Below are 18,580 nucleotides of genomic sequence, written 5' to 3'. Positions count from 1 at the left end.
AGGAGGAAAAAGTGGTATCGTGGGCCAGGCCCAGGGTCCCCTTGCTGTGTGGAGCCTAGGGACCTGATGTCCTCTGTGCCAGCAGCTCCAGCCATGGCTGAAAGGGGCCAATGCAGAGCTTCAAGCATGGCTTCAGAGGGTGCAAGCCTAAAGACTTGGCAGCTTCCACGTGGCGTTAAGCCTACCAGTGCACAGAAGTCAAGAATTTAGATTTGGGAACCTCCACCTAGGTTTCAGAGGTTGTATGGAAAAACATGGCTATCCAGACAGAAGTTTGTTGCAGGGGTGGGCACTCATGGAATGCCTTTGTTAGAGCAGCGTGGAAGGGAAACATGGGGTAGGTGTCCCCACACAGAGTCCCCACTGGGGCACTGCCTAGTGTTGCTGTGAGAAGAGCCTCAGAATAGTAGATCCACCAGCAGCTTGCATTGTGCAAGTGGAAAAGCATAGACACTCAATGCCAGCCTGTGAAGGCAGCCAGGAGGGAGGCTATACCCTGCAAAGCCACAGAGGCAGAGCTGCCCAAGAACGTGGGAACCCACCTCTTGCATCAGCATGACCAGGATGTGAGACAAGTCAAAAGAGATTATTTTGGAGCTTTAAGATTTGACTGCCCAATTAGCCAGATGTGGTGGGATAAGCATCTGTAGTCCCAGCTACTCGGGAGGCTGAGGCAGGAGAATCACTTGAACCCAGGAGGCAGACGGCGCAGTGAGCCAAGATCACACCACTGCACTCCAGCCTGGGCAACAAAGCAAGAAAAAAAATTGACTGCCCGGCTTGATTTTGGACTTGCATAGAGCCTGTAGCCCTTTTGTTTAGGCCAATTTCTCCCATTTGGAATAGCTGTATTTACCCAATGCTGTACCTTTATTGTTTCTAGGAAGTTACCAACTTGCTTTTGATTTTACAGGCTCATAGGCAGAAGGGACTTACCTTGTCTCAGATGAGATTTTGGACTGTGGACTTTTTAGTTAATGCTTAAATGAGTTAAGACTTTGGGGAACTGTTGCGAAGGTATGATTGGCTTTGAAATGTGAAAACATGAGATTTGGGAGGGACCAGAGTGGAATGATATGGTTTGGCTATGTCCCCACCTAAATCTCATCTTGAATTGTAGCTCCCAGAATTCCCCTGTGTTGTGGAAGGGACCCGGTGGGAGATAATTGAATTATGGGATTGGGTCTTTCCCATGCTATTCTCATGATAGTGAATAAATCTGATGAGATCTGATGGTTTTATAAAGGGGAGTTTCCCTATACACGCTCTCTACTCTTGTCTGCCACCATATGAGATGTGCCTTTTACCTCTGCCATGATTATGAGGCCTCCCCAGCCATGTGGAACTGTGAGTCCCTTAGATCTCTTTCTTTTGTAAATTGCCCAATCTTGGGTATGTCTTTATCAGCAGCATGAGAACAGAGTAACACAGCTTTCAACTTTTCCACATTCAATATAATGTTAGCTGTGAGTTTGTCATAGATGGCTTTTATTACATTAAACTATGTCTCTTCTATGCCAATTTTGCTGAGGGTTTTAATTATAAAGGGATGCTGGATTTTGTCAAAGGCTTTCTCTGCATCAATTGAGATGATCATGTGATTTTTGTTTTTAATTCTGTTTATGTGGTGTAACACATTTATCGACTTGCATATGTTAAACCACCTCTGCATCCCTGGTATGAAACCTACTTGATCATGGTGAATTGTCTTTTTGATATGTTGTCGGATTTGGTTAGCTAGTATTTTGTTAAGGATTTCTGCATCTATGGTCATTAGGGATATTGGTCCATAGTTTTCTTTCTTTGTCATGTCCTTTCCCAGTTTTGGTATTAGGGTGATACTGGCTTCATAGGATGATGTCAGGAGTATTCTTTCTTTCTATATCTTTTGGAATAGGAACAATATGATTGGCACAAATTCTCCTTTGAATGTCCGATAGAAGTCAGCTGTGAATCTGATTCTGGACTTTTGTTGTGGTTAACTTTTTAATTACCTCATTACTGATCTGTTCAGAGTTTCTATTACTTCCTGGTTTAATCTAGAAGAGTTCCATATTTCCAGGAATTTATCCATTTCCTCTAGGTTTTCTAGTTTATTTGTATTAAGGTGTCCATAGAAGCCTTGAAAGATCTTTTGTATTTCTGTGGTATCAGTTGTAATAGCTCCTGTTTTAATTCTAATTGAGCTTATTTGGAACTTCTCTCTTCTTTTCTTGGTTAATCTTGCAAATGGTCCATCAATTTTATTTATCTTTTCAAAGAACCAGGTCTTTATTTCATTTACCTTTTTTATTGTTTTGGTTGTTTGTTTCAGTTGCATTTAGTTCTGTTCTAATCTTGTTTATTTCTTTTCTTCTGCTGGGTTTGGGTTTGGTTTGTTCTTGTTTCTCTAGTTCTTTGAGGTGTGACCTTAGATTGTCTATTTATGCGCTTTCAGATTTTTGATGTAGGCATTTAAGGCTATGAACTTTCCTCTTAACACTGCATTTGTTGTATCCAAGAAATTTTGATAGGTTGTGTTACTAATATCATTCAGTTCAAATAATTTTTAATTTTCATCTTGATTTCATTGTTGACCCAGTGATCATTCAGAAGCAGATTATTTAACTTCCATGCATTTGCATAATTTTTTGAGGGTTCTTATTGGAGTCAATTTCCAGTTTCATTCCATTGTGATCTAAAAGAGTACTTGATATAATTTTATTTTTCTTAAATTTGTTGAGACTCATTTTGTGGCTTATCATATGGACTATCAGAAAATGTTCCATGTGCTGATGAATAGAATGTATATCCTGCAGTTTTGGAGTAGAATGTTTTATAAATATCTACTAAGTCTATTTGTTCTAGGGCATAGTTTAAGTCCGTTATTTCTTTGTTGACTTCCTGTCTTGATGACCTGTCTAATACTGTCAGTGGAGTATTGAAGTCCCCCACTTTTTTTGTGTTGCCCTTTTAAAACTCTTGTGGGTCAGTTAAAGACAGGCTTCTTCCATGTAGTGAATCCACCATTCCTTGGGGCCTTAGAGTCCTACCTGAGATGGGAAAGCTAGACCGTCAGAGATGGCCAATTGCTCCTTCACATCTCAGTTCAGATGCATGGGGTCCAGAAAATGTACTTCAATTATTTGACAAGAAGAGAGAAATGTTGGCATTGAAGAGTTCCAGAGATCTTTGCCTTAAGATTACAGAAGACAGCTTTTATCTTCTGTAATACATTTTAAAGTTTAAATAGTATCAGTGATATTAGTGGCTAGTAATGTTTTTCTCTGTTTTTCCATGCCATTCTATTTTATGTATAATAAAGAACTGAATGTACTGTCACTTTTCTTGCCTTTCTCATTTGCTGTTTTCATTGGTTGGTTTATTATTGTTATGATATAAATTTTTACACAACTATTTTCTCTAAATAGCTTCAACACTTATCAGCAATTCTTAAACTTTCCCAACCTTGAGTTCTGGATCTTAGTTAATCTTTCTGTCTTCTGAAGATTATTAGATAGTTTTATCATGAAACTTTAAAGGAATCAATTAATTAGTTGTATGTTCTCTAAATGTTGACTGATACAAGAAAGTATTTCTGTTATCATTGCACATTCTCTTAACTTTTGCCTAAATAAGAAAGAATTTCTGTTGTTTTGACATATGAGTACTCATTTAAATGTGTATAAAATTCTTGGACCAAACTATTTCCCCTCAAAACTTGTTGAAATTGTTGCATTGTCTTTCAATGTTTGACATTCCACGTAAGAAGTTTGAAGCTTATCTGATTTTTTTTCCTTTATAAATGTTCCTAATTTTTAGTTTACCTTTAAAATATTGTAATATTCCGTGATATGTCTATCTTTGGATATACTGTGATTATTTTGTAGAAAACTATATTATTTGTAGACATAAGTCATGTTGTAGATGTATACTATTTGTAGACATAAGTCATTTTGGGTAGGGTTTAATGGGGCATTTCATATCCATGGTTATTTATTGCATTTATTTTTTAAGGTAATTAGATTTTTTCTGTTCTCAATGTCTGTAATTTTGACTTTCACTGATTTCCTTGTCATTTTCCTGTTTATTCTTTGATACTGTACATTTTTAACTCTACTCATTTCTGCTTTCAACGTACATTTTAATTCTGCCATTTCTTTACATGTTTCCTTTCTTTCCCTTCCTATTTACGGCAGATGCCTTTACATCTCTGTCTTTGTGGCTGTCTTTTTATGATTCCAAAACCCTATTTCATAGAGGCTCTTTTTCTTAAAGTCATGTCCCTTTTTTGTTTTTGGGTGTGCATGCAAATATTTTATAAAACCTCCATCCCATTCTCATAGAAGTAATATACACAAAAATTCTGCCTTTGAAGGCTCTAGACAAGATTTCCCTTGTCTTATGGTAGGAAGAAGCCTTGTAACTTATGTTTCCCTGTTTAAAAAAGGAGAGATACATTCAGGTCCAGCTTTTCTCAATAGAGAGGGAGGTTGAAATTTACTTGCCTCTTCATTCCAGCTGTTTCCTTGTTAATAGCCTTTGTGTCTCAGAGGTAAAATCAAGGTCATCAGCCTTTAATTTTGTGTTGGTCTATTGAACAGAGTATGTATCTTCTGTTTCTTAGATGGTTCACTGACTTAAGAAGAACGCATTGAAGTTTAAAGACCTTATTTAAGCAATGAAAAAGCATGCTCCTATGCATGTATTGCTCACAGAACTTCTCATGTGATGACTAGGAATATGTATAAAGTTGTATATGTTTCTACATATTTTATGTTTTGGACTCCCAAGTGTAACATCCACATGAGTGGAGAAACAAATGTTGAAGCAAATGATAGAAAGAGTGAGAATTACAGCATTCTTGTTACCCAGAAATGCTGCCTGTTTCTGATCTCAAGAGCCTCTATGTCATGCAGTATGACATAAACAGTGGAATGGTATACCGCCTTTTCCTGTTGTCTTTGGGACAATAGGTTCTGTTCTGTTTCAAAGGGGTTGACATACAATGCATGGCTAAGAATGGACATTCAATGGGATCTTATCCAGACATTTGACATATGATCTTTGCTCATCTTGAACTCATGCTAGTGGCAATATATTTAATGTATTTAAATTAATGTATATTAATTTAAAATAAATGTATTTAAATTAATATATATAGATATATTAATTGGAACTTGATAGTGCAGATAACAGGCACATTTAATAACCCAAGTAAAATCAATTTATATATGTAAGTAAAGTTTGAAGCATTTCATTAATATTATATCTTCAGGACTTGACTTTATAATCAGCTGCTCACTTAATAAACTAAAATACAATATAAACTACAAATGTAGTACACTTTGCATTATACCATAGCAGCCAAAAATTAATAAGTAATAAATAATGCTGTAAGCCAGTAGAAAATGATTCTAGTAACAGAAAAAGTGTTTGCACTCATTACACCCATGGCTTTCCTGTACTTGATGAATATTATCATTCAGGAAAATTTTAAGGGTTTTGAAGAGTCAGTTCCTGCCAGTGATCAATAATGACCTCATTATTGCATGTGCTTACATTTTTGTGACATCAGAGGAAATAAACATTGCAAAACCCATAGTTTTCCAAATTGATTGCTAAAGGTCTTCAAATACAAACTCTTCCAGCTACACTGGCACATCGTACCTTTTTAACTGTTTCTAGAGCTAAAGTGAAAGCAGTAGTGTGTTTAGGAAAAACAAAAAGAAAAACCTAGCATTCACTTTTTACGCAAAATCACCAAGACTTTAATGTAAAGGGATCCTTACAAGAAATATACTGTTCTCAAAGCTATATTACTTTATATGGCCATATACTGGGATCTCACATATTAATGAAATAAGATGTCAATAACCATAAAGACAAATGCAGAGAAATGCCACTTTTTCCTTCCAATCCTTGGACTAGTGCTGTTGATTTTTTTTTTTTTTTCCTGAGACATGGTCTCATTCTGTTGTCCAGCCTGGAGTACAGTGACATGATCTCAGCTCACCATAACTTCTGCCTCCTGGGCTCAAGCCATCCTACTGCCTCAGCTTCCTGAACAGCAGGGACTACAGGTGTGTGCCATCATGCCTGGTTAGTTTTTATATTTCATGTAGAGATGGGGTATTGGGCATGTTTCCCAGCCTGGTCTCGAACTCCTGAGCTCAAGTGATCTTCTTGTCTCAGCCTCCTAAAGTGCTGGGATTACAGGTGTGAGCCACGGTGCCCAGCCTGAGTATTTTTTGATATATAATTTGACATGCAATTTCAGAAAGCTTATAAACCAACACTCCACCCACATCCTAACAAACAAAGGTAATTGTTTCTGTTTAAAGTCTATGAAAATAACACTGATGTAAGTAGAGCAGTATACTACTTCCTACCTAAGAAAATATGGCTGTTTTCATGTCCTCTTATTAAAGAATCATCATGGGCAGATAATGAGAAGCAGAGCCTAGAGCAAAGAATAGAGAAATTGGGAGGAAGAGGAGGAAAAAATAATAGACTGGACTTGAAAGGATAAGGGTTGAAGAATTGATGAGTTATATTTGCAGAACAATTAGTGATTAATATTGGTATCTTTTAAAAAGCTTGTCTACATTATAGAAACACATCAAACTAGAAGAGAAGGATGAGAGCTTTGATAAAAATTTAAGTATTACCTTGAGCCAGTCCTTAAGAGGAGCATGCTGTGTAGCCCTGCTACAGTGACAATGTACATAAAAGGATATCTATCTAAGCATCCTTCTAGGTATCATTTAGCAAATGTTGTTAGCAAGTTAAAAAATGCCTCTAGGATCTGTGTCAGGAAACGCCCTTTTTTGTATTAGCCTAGTCTTCTCTCTGGGATTATGTTTCTTATGAGCAGAAGTTGTTCCGTGTATGGTATACTTTTATTTCAGTCTTGGTTTCCTTTCATCAGTATTATGTGAAAGTTCTGATGATTCATTGAATAATTATAAGTAGCAAAGTTAAAATATTTAAAGGAAATTTAAGAAGTTAAAACTTTGTTTTATAAGACTCATATTCCTATATAAGACTGTAATTAATTATGGGATTTGGAAAAATGCAAATTATTAAAAAATAAAAACTGCCTGGGTGCAGTGGTTCACACCTCCCAGCACTTTGGGAGGCCATAGTGGGAGAATCGCTTGAGGCCAGAAGTTTGAGACCAGCCTGGGAAACGTAACACCCTGTGTCTACAAAAACTTACACAAATTAGCCAGTTGTGATGGCCTGAGCCTGCAGTCCCAGCTACTTGGAAGGCCGAAGCAGGAGGATCACTTGAACCCAAGAGGTCAGGGCTGCAGTGAAACAACATTGCACCACTGCAGTCCAGCCTGGCTGACAGAGAGCAACTCTGTCTCATAAATAAATAAATAAAATAAAACTGTCACCACTAGCGCCACCAAAAAGAAGATTCCATAAGCTTTTTTTAACATTTTCAAAACAAAGACTCCCTAAGCTTCCTTTTTTTCCATTCTAGAAAGCTGATAGAATTTATTTTTTTCCTCTGAGACCCTCAGATACATTCACCATGTCCTGCATTTATTGTTGACAGCTTTTCAAGACCTACAAGGTGAAGTTGAATATTATACACTTTTTTGGAGTTCTGCTACCTCAAATGAGTCTCTAAAGATCTTGCCCGATGTGAACTCTCATGTCATTGGACACCTAAAGCCAAACACAGAGTATTGGATCTTTATCTCTGTCTTCAATGGAGTCCACAGCATCAACAGTGCAGGACTTCATGCAACCACTGATGATGGCGGTGAGTCCAGATTCTAAGGGATGTTTTGCTTCAGAGATTCTAATGAAATTGATTGATTCTGCCGGGGTTGAGATCAGTCATCCCTCCATTATAAAATTTCCGGCGCAGGAGGGAAGGGGGTGGGGGCTAAAATGCTTAAGTGCTCACTGTCGTCAGTAGCAGATCAATAAGCAGTCCCATTGAAACAGCAGCACAAGCTCTAATAATGAGATATTAGCCCAGTTTGTTCCTGTTCTTTTCAGTGTATACTTATTTTAGAGCTGAGTTTGCATCAATACACCGTGACATTTAGAAACATTTTTTTTTAAGATTTGCCCTCAGAAGCAGTATGTTTTTCAAAACGACAGCTAAACACAGCGAGGGCCCTCCCTGAGTCACCAGAAATGGTAGGTGGAAGTTCAGCCACGGAGAAAAATTGCCTATGACTCATTTCTAAGCCAGTTAGCAAGGGAGAGGAAGCAAGGGAAGCAACTTGTGAATCAGAAATGTGTTTGGAATGATCTTTCTAATCTTTTTGGCTTTATAAAGTCTCATTATAAACATTATAATATCATTACCTCCCAAGCAAGTGTTCCAGGTCATTAGCAGAGCTCTTTAAGTGTGGAACCCATTTCCCTTTGTGGTGCCAAAGGTCGGCACCTTTTGTTTATAAAATAGGTAGATCACAAGGACAATTCTTCAACTAGTTAAGATGGGTTCTTATGATAAAAATAGGTCTTTGCATACTTATTTCTGACATGCTTGAATAATTATGTAATTTAACGCTAAGCAAGATTTTTTTCTTATGTTAGATTTCATCATTACCTATGGTAATCAACATTCAAAATCATTTACATAATGACAATATTGCATTATTGCTTCATATTGCTTGAGTTACAAGCTAGTAACATCAAATGATTTTTCACGTTCCACCAGCCTTGTTGTATTTGAGTTTTATTTTTTGCTTAAGGAGCAAATTTTGTTTCCTTCCCTCCCTCCCCGGCACCTTGAAGGTATAGAGCGAAGGGCTGGAAAAAAGACAAAAAACAGATATGTGTTAGTGGTGCAGATGGGTGAATAATTTATCATCGCATCCCACTGGTCACATAGTATTGAAGATTAGCACTATGTTGGTGGTATAAAGCGTTTTACCACCAAGTCTTACGGTTTCTAACTGAGAGTATAATAAGCCAATTTACAGAGGACTACAGACTGTGATAACGTCATCAGAGAAATGCAGATAAGCAACGAACCCTTTGCTAAACCTAAATACGAATCTGCATTTAGTTTAACATGTGCTTTTTCAGAGACAGCTGGAGTTTATTCAGTTTCTTCATTTAATTCTAGAGCCTCAGGGCGTGCTTCCTCCAGAGGTTGTCATCATCAACAGTACAGCTGTACGTGTCATCTGGACATCTCCTTCAAACCCAAATGGTGTTGTCACTGAGTATTCTATCTATGTAAATAATAAGCTCTACAAGACTGGAATGAATGTGCCTGGGTCGTTTATTCTGAGAGACCTGTCTCCCCTCACTATCTATGACATTCAGGTTAGAACATTGTTTTTTGACGGTTAGGCTTATGGATATGTTAAATAAAACATGCCAGGCTATGTCTTCAAGTGGATACCTTCTGTCTTGGTTACAGATTATTTATTTGGTGGGGAAAGGAAAAGAGAGAAGGGAAATTGATCAGAATTAAATCTGTGTGCTGTAGGCAACCATGTGAGTCTCTGGAGAGAAGATAATGATAATATGAAAAACGATGGTGATGAGGATGGTGATGAAATTCTCACTGGCAAAATGAAGCTAACCATGTATTCTAAATAAATCTTGCTGAGCAGTTTATCTTTTCCCTGGATCTGTTACTGAAATCAAAATCAGAATCAGCTTATAAATGTGGAGATGTTCTTTTTCTTCCCATTTCTCCTATTTACTAATTTAATATTTCCAGGGAAGTTATGAAACTTCACTTGGTGTCGATTTTCTTCTTTGTAGGGGCAATGGACTAGATGACTTAAAACATCCTAGCCACCTCCAGCATTCTGTGATTCTGAATGCAACAGGAAAACATAAATAAAAAATATAGCAGACAAAAAATATTAAAAGATTTTATCTGACAATGAAAGAAATATATTCATCACTCAAAAAATGTTCAGTGATCCCCACATATGTGAGAGCAGTTGTAGTTAAACTTTTTGCCCTTGGACGTCTTTAAGAATCTTATGAAGTCAGTGTACTCTGCCTTAGAAAAATATTTATGCACCTTTATGACAAAATTTAACATGCAATTTCAGAAAGTACATTGATCACTTGAAGTCAAACTCATAGACTTCTTCAGGGGCTATTGGCCTTAAAAGTAGAAAAAATATAGGGAATACTAAGGCATATAAAACTTCCTTACTTTCCTTCCTTGAAGATAATTCCTTATTTTATATGCCTTAGCATGTAAACGAATTATCTTCATGGAACTGGAAATCTTGTTGGAGTACTAAGATACAGAAGATAGCAAGGCTACATGTGCAAATGAGTGACTATTTCAGAAACCCCGCATTTAGAGAAGGCTTGCAATTTAGTAAATTTTTAAATGAACTATGCTATGTCTAAAATTCATAAGCGCTTCATAAAATAATTTTCATGAGATATTAAGCACAGAAATTTTATTTGGCCACAGAAACTTTTCACTGGCTCTATCCATTCAGTAGTACGACCTCATTGAAGTTTCCATCTCCTTTTCCTGAATTTGAGGTTAAGACATACATAATCATCTGGCTGCAACCAATACTTTAGTCTCCCCTACTGTGACCCTTAGGCCTAGCTTCCTAAGAAAACCAAATAAAAATATCTTTGAACAAAAAAGAAAGGTACATTAATTCTTTTTCTTTCTTTTTTAAAATTTAAATTTATTTCATTTTAAGTTCCGGTACATATGTGCAAGACATGCAGGTTTGTTACATTGGTAAACGTGTGCCATGGTGGTTTGCTGCATCTATCAACCCATCTCCCAGGTATTAAGCTCCACATGCATTATTAGCTGTTTGTTCTGATGTTCTCCCTCCCCCCATACCCCCCAACATGCCCCAGTGTGTGTTGTTTCCCTCACTGTGTCCATGTGTTCTCACTGTACATCTCCTACTTATAAGTGAGAACATACGGTATTTGGTTTTCTGTTCCTGTGTTAGTTTGCTGAGCATGATGGTTTCCAGCTTCATCCATGTTCCTGCAAAGGACATGAACTCATTCTTTTTTATGGCTGCATAGTATTCCATGGTGTACATATACCACATTTTCTTTATCCAGTCTATAATTGATGGACATTGGGTTGATTTCCTGTCTTTGCTATTGTGAATAGTGCTGCAGTGAACATACGTGTGCGTGTATCTTTATAATAGAATGATTTGTATTCCTTTGGGTATATACCCAATAATGAAATTTCTGGGTCAAAAGGTCCTAGGTCTTTGAGGAACTGTCACACTGTCTTTCACAACAGTTGAACTAAATTACATTCCCACCAACAGTGTAAAAACCTTTCTATTTCTCCACAGCTTTGTCAGCATCTGTTGTTTCTTGACGTTTTAATAATCACCATTCTGACTGACATGAAGTGATATCTCACTGTGGTTTTGATTTGCATTTCTCTAATGATTAGTGATGTTGAGCTCTTTTTCATGTATTTGTTGGCTGCATAACTGTCTTTTTTTGTGACTTGCCTGTTCATATCCTTAGCTCACTTTTTAATGGGGTTGTTTTTTTCTTAGAGTTTTGTCAAATGGATGAATTGCAAAAATATTCTCCTATTCTGTAGGTTGTCTGTTCACTCTGATGATAGTTTCTTTTGCTATGCAGAAGCTCTTCAGTTTAATTAAATACCACTTGTCAATTATTGCTTTTGTTGCAATTGTTTTTGACATTTTGTCATAAAATATTTGCCAGTGGCTATGTCCTGAATGGTACTGCCCAGGTTTTCTTCTAGGATTTTTATAGTTTTGGGTTTTACATTTAGGTCTTTAATCCATCTTGAGTTAATTTTTGTATAAGATGTAAGGAAGGGGCCCAGTTTCAATTTTCTGCATATGGCTAGTCAGTTTTTCCAGTACCATTTATTAAACAGGGTATCTTTTCCCCATTGCTTGTTTTTGTTAGGTTTGTCAAAGATCAGATGGTGGTAGATGTGCAGTCTTATTTCTGAGTCTTATTCCATTCCATTGGTCTATGTATCTGTTTTTGTACTGGTACCATCCTGTTTCAGTTACTATAGCCTTGTAGTATAGTCTAAAGTCAGGTAGTTTGATGTCTTCAGCTTTGTTCTTTTTGCCTAGAATTGTCTTGATTATATGGACCTTTTTTTGGTTCATAAAATATGAATTTTAAAGTAGTTTTTTTCTAATTCTGTGAAGAATGTCAATGGTAGTTTAATGGAAATAGCATTGAATCTATTTTACTTTGGGCAATTAATTACTTTGGGTGTTTCTATTTCTCCACAGCTTTGCCAGTATCTGTTGTTTCTTGACTTTTTAATAATCACCATTCTGATTGGCATGAAATGGTATCTCATTGTGGTTTTGATTTGCTAATGATCAGTGATGTTGAGTTCTTTTTCATGTGTTTATTGGACACATAAATGTCTTCTTTTGAGAAGTGTCTGTTCATGTCTTTTGCCCACTTTTTAATGTTTTTGTTTTCTTGCAAAAGATAATAGAAACAGATAAAAATACAGAAGACCAAAGTAGAATCCAATAATTGAATTTTGTTGTTAGAGGTTCTTATTCCTGATTACTATATTTTTGTGAAGCTTTTTGTAGTCCAAGAATACTGTACTTGATATAGCTTTTGCATTTCTGGAAATTTGATCATCAGATTTTGGTGATTTTCATTATGATTATAAAGGTGATTTGGTTTTATTTAAAATAAGCATGGCCATTATCATTATATTGATTCTTCCTATCAATGAGAATAGAATATTTTTTCATTTGTTTGTATCATCTCTGATTTCCTTGAGCAGTGGTTTGTTTTCATTGCACACCATGATTCCCATAACCTACCTGAGTTGTCTTAGCATATGTGGACTGATATTTATGTTCGTAATTCTTACAGTGAGTCCATGTATGCAGGTAGGCCATAGGCCAAATTATAAAATAAAAATCCTGCTCCTCATACATTACAAATATAGCTATATAAAAAAGACTAACATAGGAAAGTGATGGAGGATTTGCTGTATTGTCTTCTTTTGACCCCTATTCAAGAAAGCTGAGTTTTCAAAAGTCACCTTATTCATTTGCTTTATCAAAACTCGAAACACAACCTAGGGGTGAGAACACTATATGCTGTGCATGTATGTGCAGCTCAGCTTTCTTACTCTGGAGCAAGAGTTGAGGTTTAAAAGTGTTTCAGTCCTGTTCTATGAGGAAGGCTTAATTTACACTACTACTGGTTTGAGTCAGGCATAAGTAACTCAAGCCAGTAGGTATAAATGAAGCTTCCTCATCTGGTAGACTGAAGAGAGTGGAAACAGATGAAGATACAAAGACCAATGTAGGATCCAGTAATGAATTTTGTTATTAGTGACTAAGAGGCTCTTATTCCCGATTATTATATTTTTGTGATGCTTTTTGCAGTCCAAGAATACTGTACTTGATACAGCTGTTGCACTTCTGGAAACCTGAACATCAGATTACAGTGATTTTCATTAGGATGTCAAAAGTGATTTGGTTTGATTTAAAATAAGCATTTAATTGGCATGCCTAATACCTTAGAATCGAGGTTTTCCATGATAACCCCATCTGTAAAATAGCTATTGATTTTAAAGTACATAACACACCCAAGTAGCTACTTTTTTTTTTAGGTGGAGTCTCACTCTTGTCACCAAGGTTGGAGTGCAATGACACGATCTTGACTCACTGCAACGTCTGCCTCCAGGGGTCAAGTGATTCTTGTGCCTCAGCCTCCCAAATAGCTGGGATTACAGGTGCCCACCACCACACCTGCTTAATTTTGTTTTGTATTTTTAGTACAGACACGGTTTTGCCATGTTGGCTAAGCTGGTCTCAAACTCCTGACTTCAGGTGATCCACCCACCTCAGCTTCCCAGAGTGCTGAGATTACCAACACTGCACCTGGCCAAGTATCTACTTTTTGAATAATCCCTTTACATGTCCCTTTTAAAAAGAAATAATAATTTCATTTTACTCAGTGTAATCTCTTTTTAATGTAAATATAGTAAGCCTTATATTTGTGTTTCATTCACATGTTACACAGTATCGTTACAGCACTAGAAATAGGTCCCAAAATGGAGATTTGGAATATTAACATTAGGAATACAAAAATATTGGCACATTTCTCTAACATTTGAGGTTAAAGTATATATAATCATCTGGCTACAACCAGTAGTCATTGGTCATTTTCCTTTGACCAATGAATCAAAAGAAATGTTTTCTGGAGAAACATTTGAATATGCCCAAGTAGTTTAGAGCTTACAATTATGTTAGTATTTAAACGAGAAGGCAATAGGGTACAATGGAGACCAACTCAGATATCCCAAATCTTACCAGCTTGATCATATTCCCTGGTTTCTCTGCAAATTTGTTTAAATGGAGTTATGAGGAATCAATACTTATTTGTGCAAGTATCCATTATAATACTTGACACGTATTAGATATATAATAAATTCACTTGAATTGATTCTGAGTTACCTCATTATGTATCATATAATCAAATTTTTTCAATATGTATAAAGTTCATTTTCATTAATTGTATTACAGCATTATATTTTAAATTTATCTGCCTTTATTTCAGATTTAATTGGACATGCTCAGAATGTAGGCCCTTGACAGTGTTTAAATATCCACTAATACCTCAAAAGACTATATGGCATCAATAAGTAACACAACTCATACAGCATTATGAATGTATGGCTCAACTACCGTTTAGGTGTCCTATGAATAAAATAGCATTTCTAGTAAATACAGGAATCCCATTTGCCTTTCCTCAAACACCAAAGGAAAAATCAGAGAACTGTTTCACATAAAAGCTCAGAATTAGTGTTTAAGATTCATCAGTACCTAGCTTGGCTTCTCCATTTATGTATTAGATGCTGAAAGTAAATTACACTGTAAAAAGTACAGTTCCTCTTTGGTTTATCCTTTAATTGAGAGCAGAATGATGTTGCTTCGTAGATGTCCCCAGTCTTTTGTATATTCATTTCTCTCTCCTCCCTCTTGGTTAATGCATTCCTTTTGTGTTACTAATGCTTGATGAACCCCATTTCTAATCTTCAGTTATTCCACCCTCCTCGGTTTTTATTCAGATTAGGTGGCAGAATTAAAGGGATGAATGATGATTTTCTGCTGTGATTAAGGTAAAAATACAATTGCATCTGGAACAAATGGATACAAAATAGCTCAGCCATATTGGAAGGCTTCTCTAGGCCTCATTTTTCTTCCATTAGACATTAGCATTTAGGCTATTTGTTACAGTGTCAAGACTTCCAGAAGATATCATCATTACATGACTTAGTTATAGATTTAGAGAACAATAAGCAGTGATAACCTATTATGCTTGCAAACTATCACTTGGGCATCTTCCATTCCTTGACTATGCTCTGAGCAGATTAATGTATCTTTCTCTTTCTGAATACTTGCAACCAGAGACTAAACATCACCATTCTCATAACTAAATCAATTGTCCTGATCCCAATTCTGTATCCTCTTCTGAGCTCATTCTTTTGGAGTGAATTAACATCAAAAATGAATATTGATTAAACCTCAAGAGGCTATAGAGAACTATAAGAGATTCATGTGAAATGACAGTATGTGGGATTCAGACTATTGTTGGTACGTATTTCAAAAATAGTTGTGTTTATTCTCTTCTAAATGAATGTTTGCAGGTTGAAGTCTGCACAATATATGCCTGTGTGAAAAGCAATGGAACCCAAATCACCACTGTGGAAGATACTCCAAGTGATATACCAACACCTACAATTCGTGGCATCACTTCAAGGTACAAAATTTTGTGTCGGTTAATCTAAGAAACTCTGATCATAAGAAATAAAAATAAAAATTAGAGGTCTCCTGTCAGCCATGACAATCACATTTAATGGGTTTCTATAAGTATGCATGTAAATCGAATTTTTGATATTATTTCACAGATGTTAATCTTCATTGGACATCCAATGACATGTAGTCTTTAATTTCCCTAATTGCCCAGCCTCAGGTTTCTTGTTTAGTAATCTGTAAACAAATACTTGAAATACATGCCTCCTTATTTAAATGTGTCCTTTAGTGAATCCTTTTGCGAAGCAAAATGAAAGCTTAATTGTAATCACTACCTTCTAACTTAATCTTTTTGGGAAAAAAATGATTTATATATGTTAGAGTACCCTAAAGCTAGAAATCTGTAAAATTAATAGGACAGATGATATTTAGATATCCATTATCAATTTTGTCAGCTTCTTGGTAGAATCACTTTATTTTTCTGTATTCTTTTGTAGCTGAGAAATGATCATAATTTGAAAGTGAGTCTCTTTACAATTCATAAGTAACAATAATAATAATAATAATATTTGGTGTTGTTTCCAAAGCTGAAAATAAGATGGTAAATTGTTCATCCATTTGTATCAAGTTGAGGCTGGGAAAAGAAATCTTAGTGCTTCCACATTATACTTTTTGCTTAAGCCAAATGAATCATCCTCCACCTATACATACAAACCACACACACGCGCGCGCACACACACACACACACACACACACACACACAGAAATAATCAGTCTATTATAAATGTTTCAATTCTGAAAGATTCCTGTATGACATATTGAAATTTCTAGATCTTAAATCAGTTCAAAAAAAAAATTAGCACTGGTTTTCGCAACCAATAGTTAAAATAATTAGAAAAACCCAACCAACTGGATTGTTAGCTATTCATGGCAATAATCATATCTTTTCTCCTTGAGTATATCTTCTATCAAATATATAATAGATACTGATCTAATTTTTGATGTGCTAATTAGTTTATAATCCCTCCAACAGATATCCCCCAACCTGTTTACGGGATTGTCCACTATGCAGGAGGGAAATAGTCATATTAAATGGGCATTAGAGACCTTTATTCTTTTAGCAAACACATCTGTGGCTACAATAATATAGAAGGTAAAAGTAATACAAAAGAGCATAAGACATGATTCTAAATTTTCAAAGTTTCAGTCCACTGTGGAAGATATTCCCCGAAATAAATGTTTATAGAACAATGTGAAAAATACTGTAATAGAGATTTATGATATGCAAGAAGAATGTAAAGAGAAATAGCAAACTCTACCCAGAATTGTCAGTGAAGGCATCATGGTAAATGTGACATTTGAGTTCAGTCTTAAAAAACTCAAGGAAGAATTATAATTAGGTAGGTGGATGCTGTCAAATTCTTGTCCACTGGTATCCCCATGACTCAAGCCCATGTGAATGACATAACAGAACATGCCCCATATTACATATTTATTTAGAACTAAAAAGTAATGTCTAAGCTTTATAAGAAATGGAACAAATGTGACTGCATCGCTAGGATGTTTTTTCCTTTAAGAAGATTATTGCACTTAATAACAGAGGACAAATATTTTTAGTTGCTGTTAAAAACTGCTTGTACCCAAATATATTAAATCGATGGTAGAAACATCAAAAAGAGTGTAACACAACAAGAACAAGGAAAGTGAGAGAGGAGACAACAACAGAAAAGGGATTGCAACATGTTTTTGTAAGCAATGTTTGTCAGAAAGAGGCAAATGATTTAATAGTGGAGAAAATTACAACCAAAATATTGGTTGACAAAAGAGAATAATGACAGGAAACAAGCTGTTTTTTTCCCCACTGCAGAGAACTGGAGAGGCTGAGCATTTATAGAAGCTTCAAGGATGTAAATAGAAAAGGGAGGGTAAAGTAAAGCTGAAATCATGGGGTGAACTGCAGGTGTTAAAAAAGAAGTGTTTGGAATCCCAGGTCTCTTGTCTCTTCAGTGTGCATCCAGGGGTCTATTTCTCTTCCTCCACATGGCGAAGTCCACCAACCAGGAGATTAGACATTTATTCTCTAGAGAAACTGAAGGCTACTAGGCATCGGGGAGCTGAGATGAAATGCGGAAGTAAGAACAGTGATTAAGTGAGACTACAACCTGAATGGTGGACTTCTTAGCTAATGTTCCCAGCTCTGCCCTCAAAAGCAAGTAGACAAGTCATAAACACCCCCAGATAGGAAACCAGACATTCTTTTCTAGAAAAAAAATGAATAACCCCAAATAAAATACCTCCAGATAACAGCATATAGGGATCCCTAACAGCAAAAACAGCTTGCCACCTGATCACCCAGTAGGGGAGTATGCCAATCAACAAAGTTCACCTACCTATAAAGCTTTTAGTCAGCATTTTGTTGTTGTTTTGTTGTTGTTATTGTTACTGCATCACTCTTAAAGATAAAAAGGGGACCAAAATAAATGATTTGATAGATTCAGAAACAATGCAGGTGAGGAAAAAGAAATTGTAACCTCAGACAGATAAAATAAGATTCTCTAACCATAAAACAGAACCAGCATAATTTTTGAAAAATAACTAAAGAGGAAAAAACCTCATGGAATTAAAAGGGTGACAAGCTGAGTTGAAACTTTGGAAGAAAGATGAGGGGAATGTCACTGAAAGTGTAATGAAACACAAAGATTAAAAGAGAGAGGGAGAGAGGAGAAAAAATAGTAGAAAACATCCAGGAAGTCTAATACTTGAATAATAAGAGCTTCAAAAGAGAGAACCAAAGGAAGAGGGAGAACATTTTTAAAAGACAAGAGAATATCCCAGAACCAATATACTATTGTGCA

General features: G+C 36.0%; 1 protein-coding gene across 2 annotated transcripts in view; it reads left to right on the top strand.

Moving 5' to 3' along the window:
• USH2A (usherin) overlaps nt 1–18,580 on the top strand; it is a 763,828-nt gene that overhangs the window by 538,804 nt on the left and 206,444 nt on the right. For both annotated transcript variants that reach the window (XM_032289234.1, XM_032289233.1), the window contains exons 44-46: nt 7,550–7,759; nt 9,086–9,288; nt 15,620–15,732. In XM_032289234.1, coding sequence (XP_032145125.1) covers nt 7,550–7,759; nt 9,086–9,288; nt 15,620–15,732 — 526 coding nt within the window. The remainder of the gene's footprint in view (nt 1–7,549; nt 7,760–9,085; nt 9,289–15,619; nt 15,733–18,580) is intronic.

The sequence above is a fragment of the Sapajus apella genome, unplaced genomic scaffold, assembly GCF_009761245.1.
Source record: "Sapajus apella isolate SASKATOON/1434 unplaced genomic scaffold, GSC_monkey_1.0 scaffold22, whole genome shotgun sequence".
NCBI classification, from domain to species: Eukaryota; Metazoa; Chordata; class Mammalia; order Primates; family Cebidae; genus Sapajus; species Sapajus apella.
This window is presented reverse-complemented; position numbering and strand designations above follow the sequence as displayed.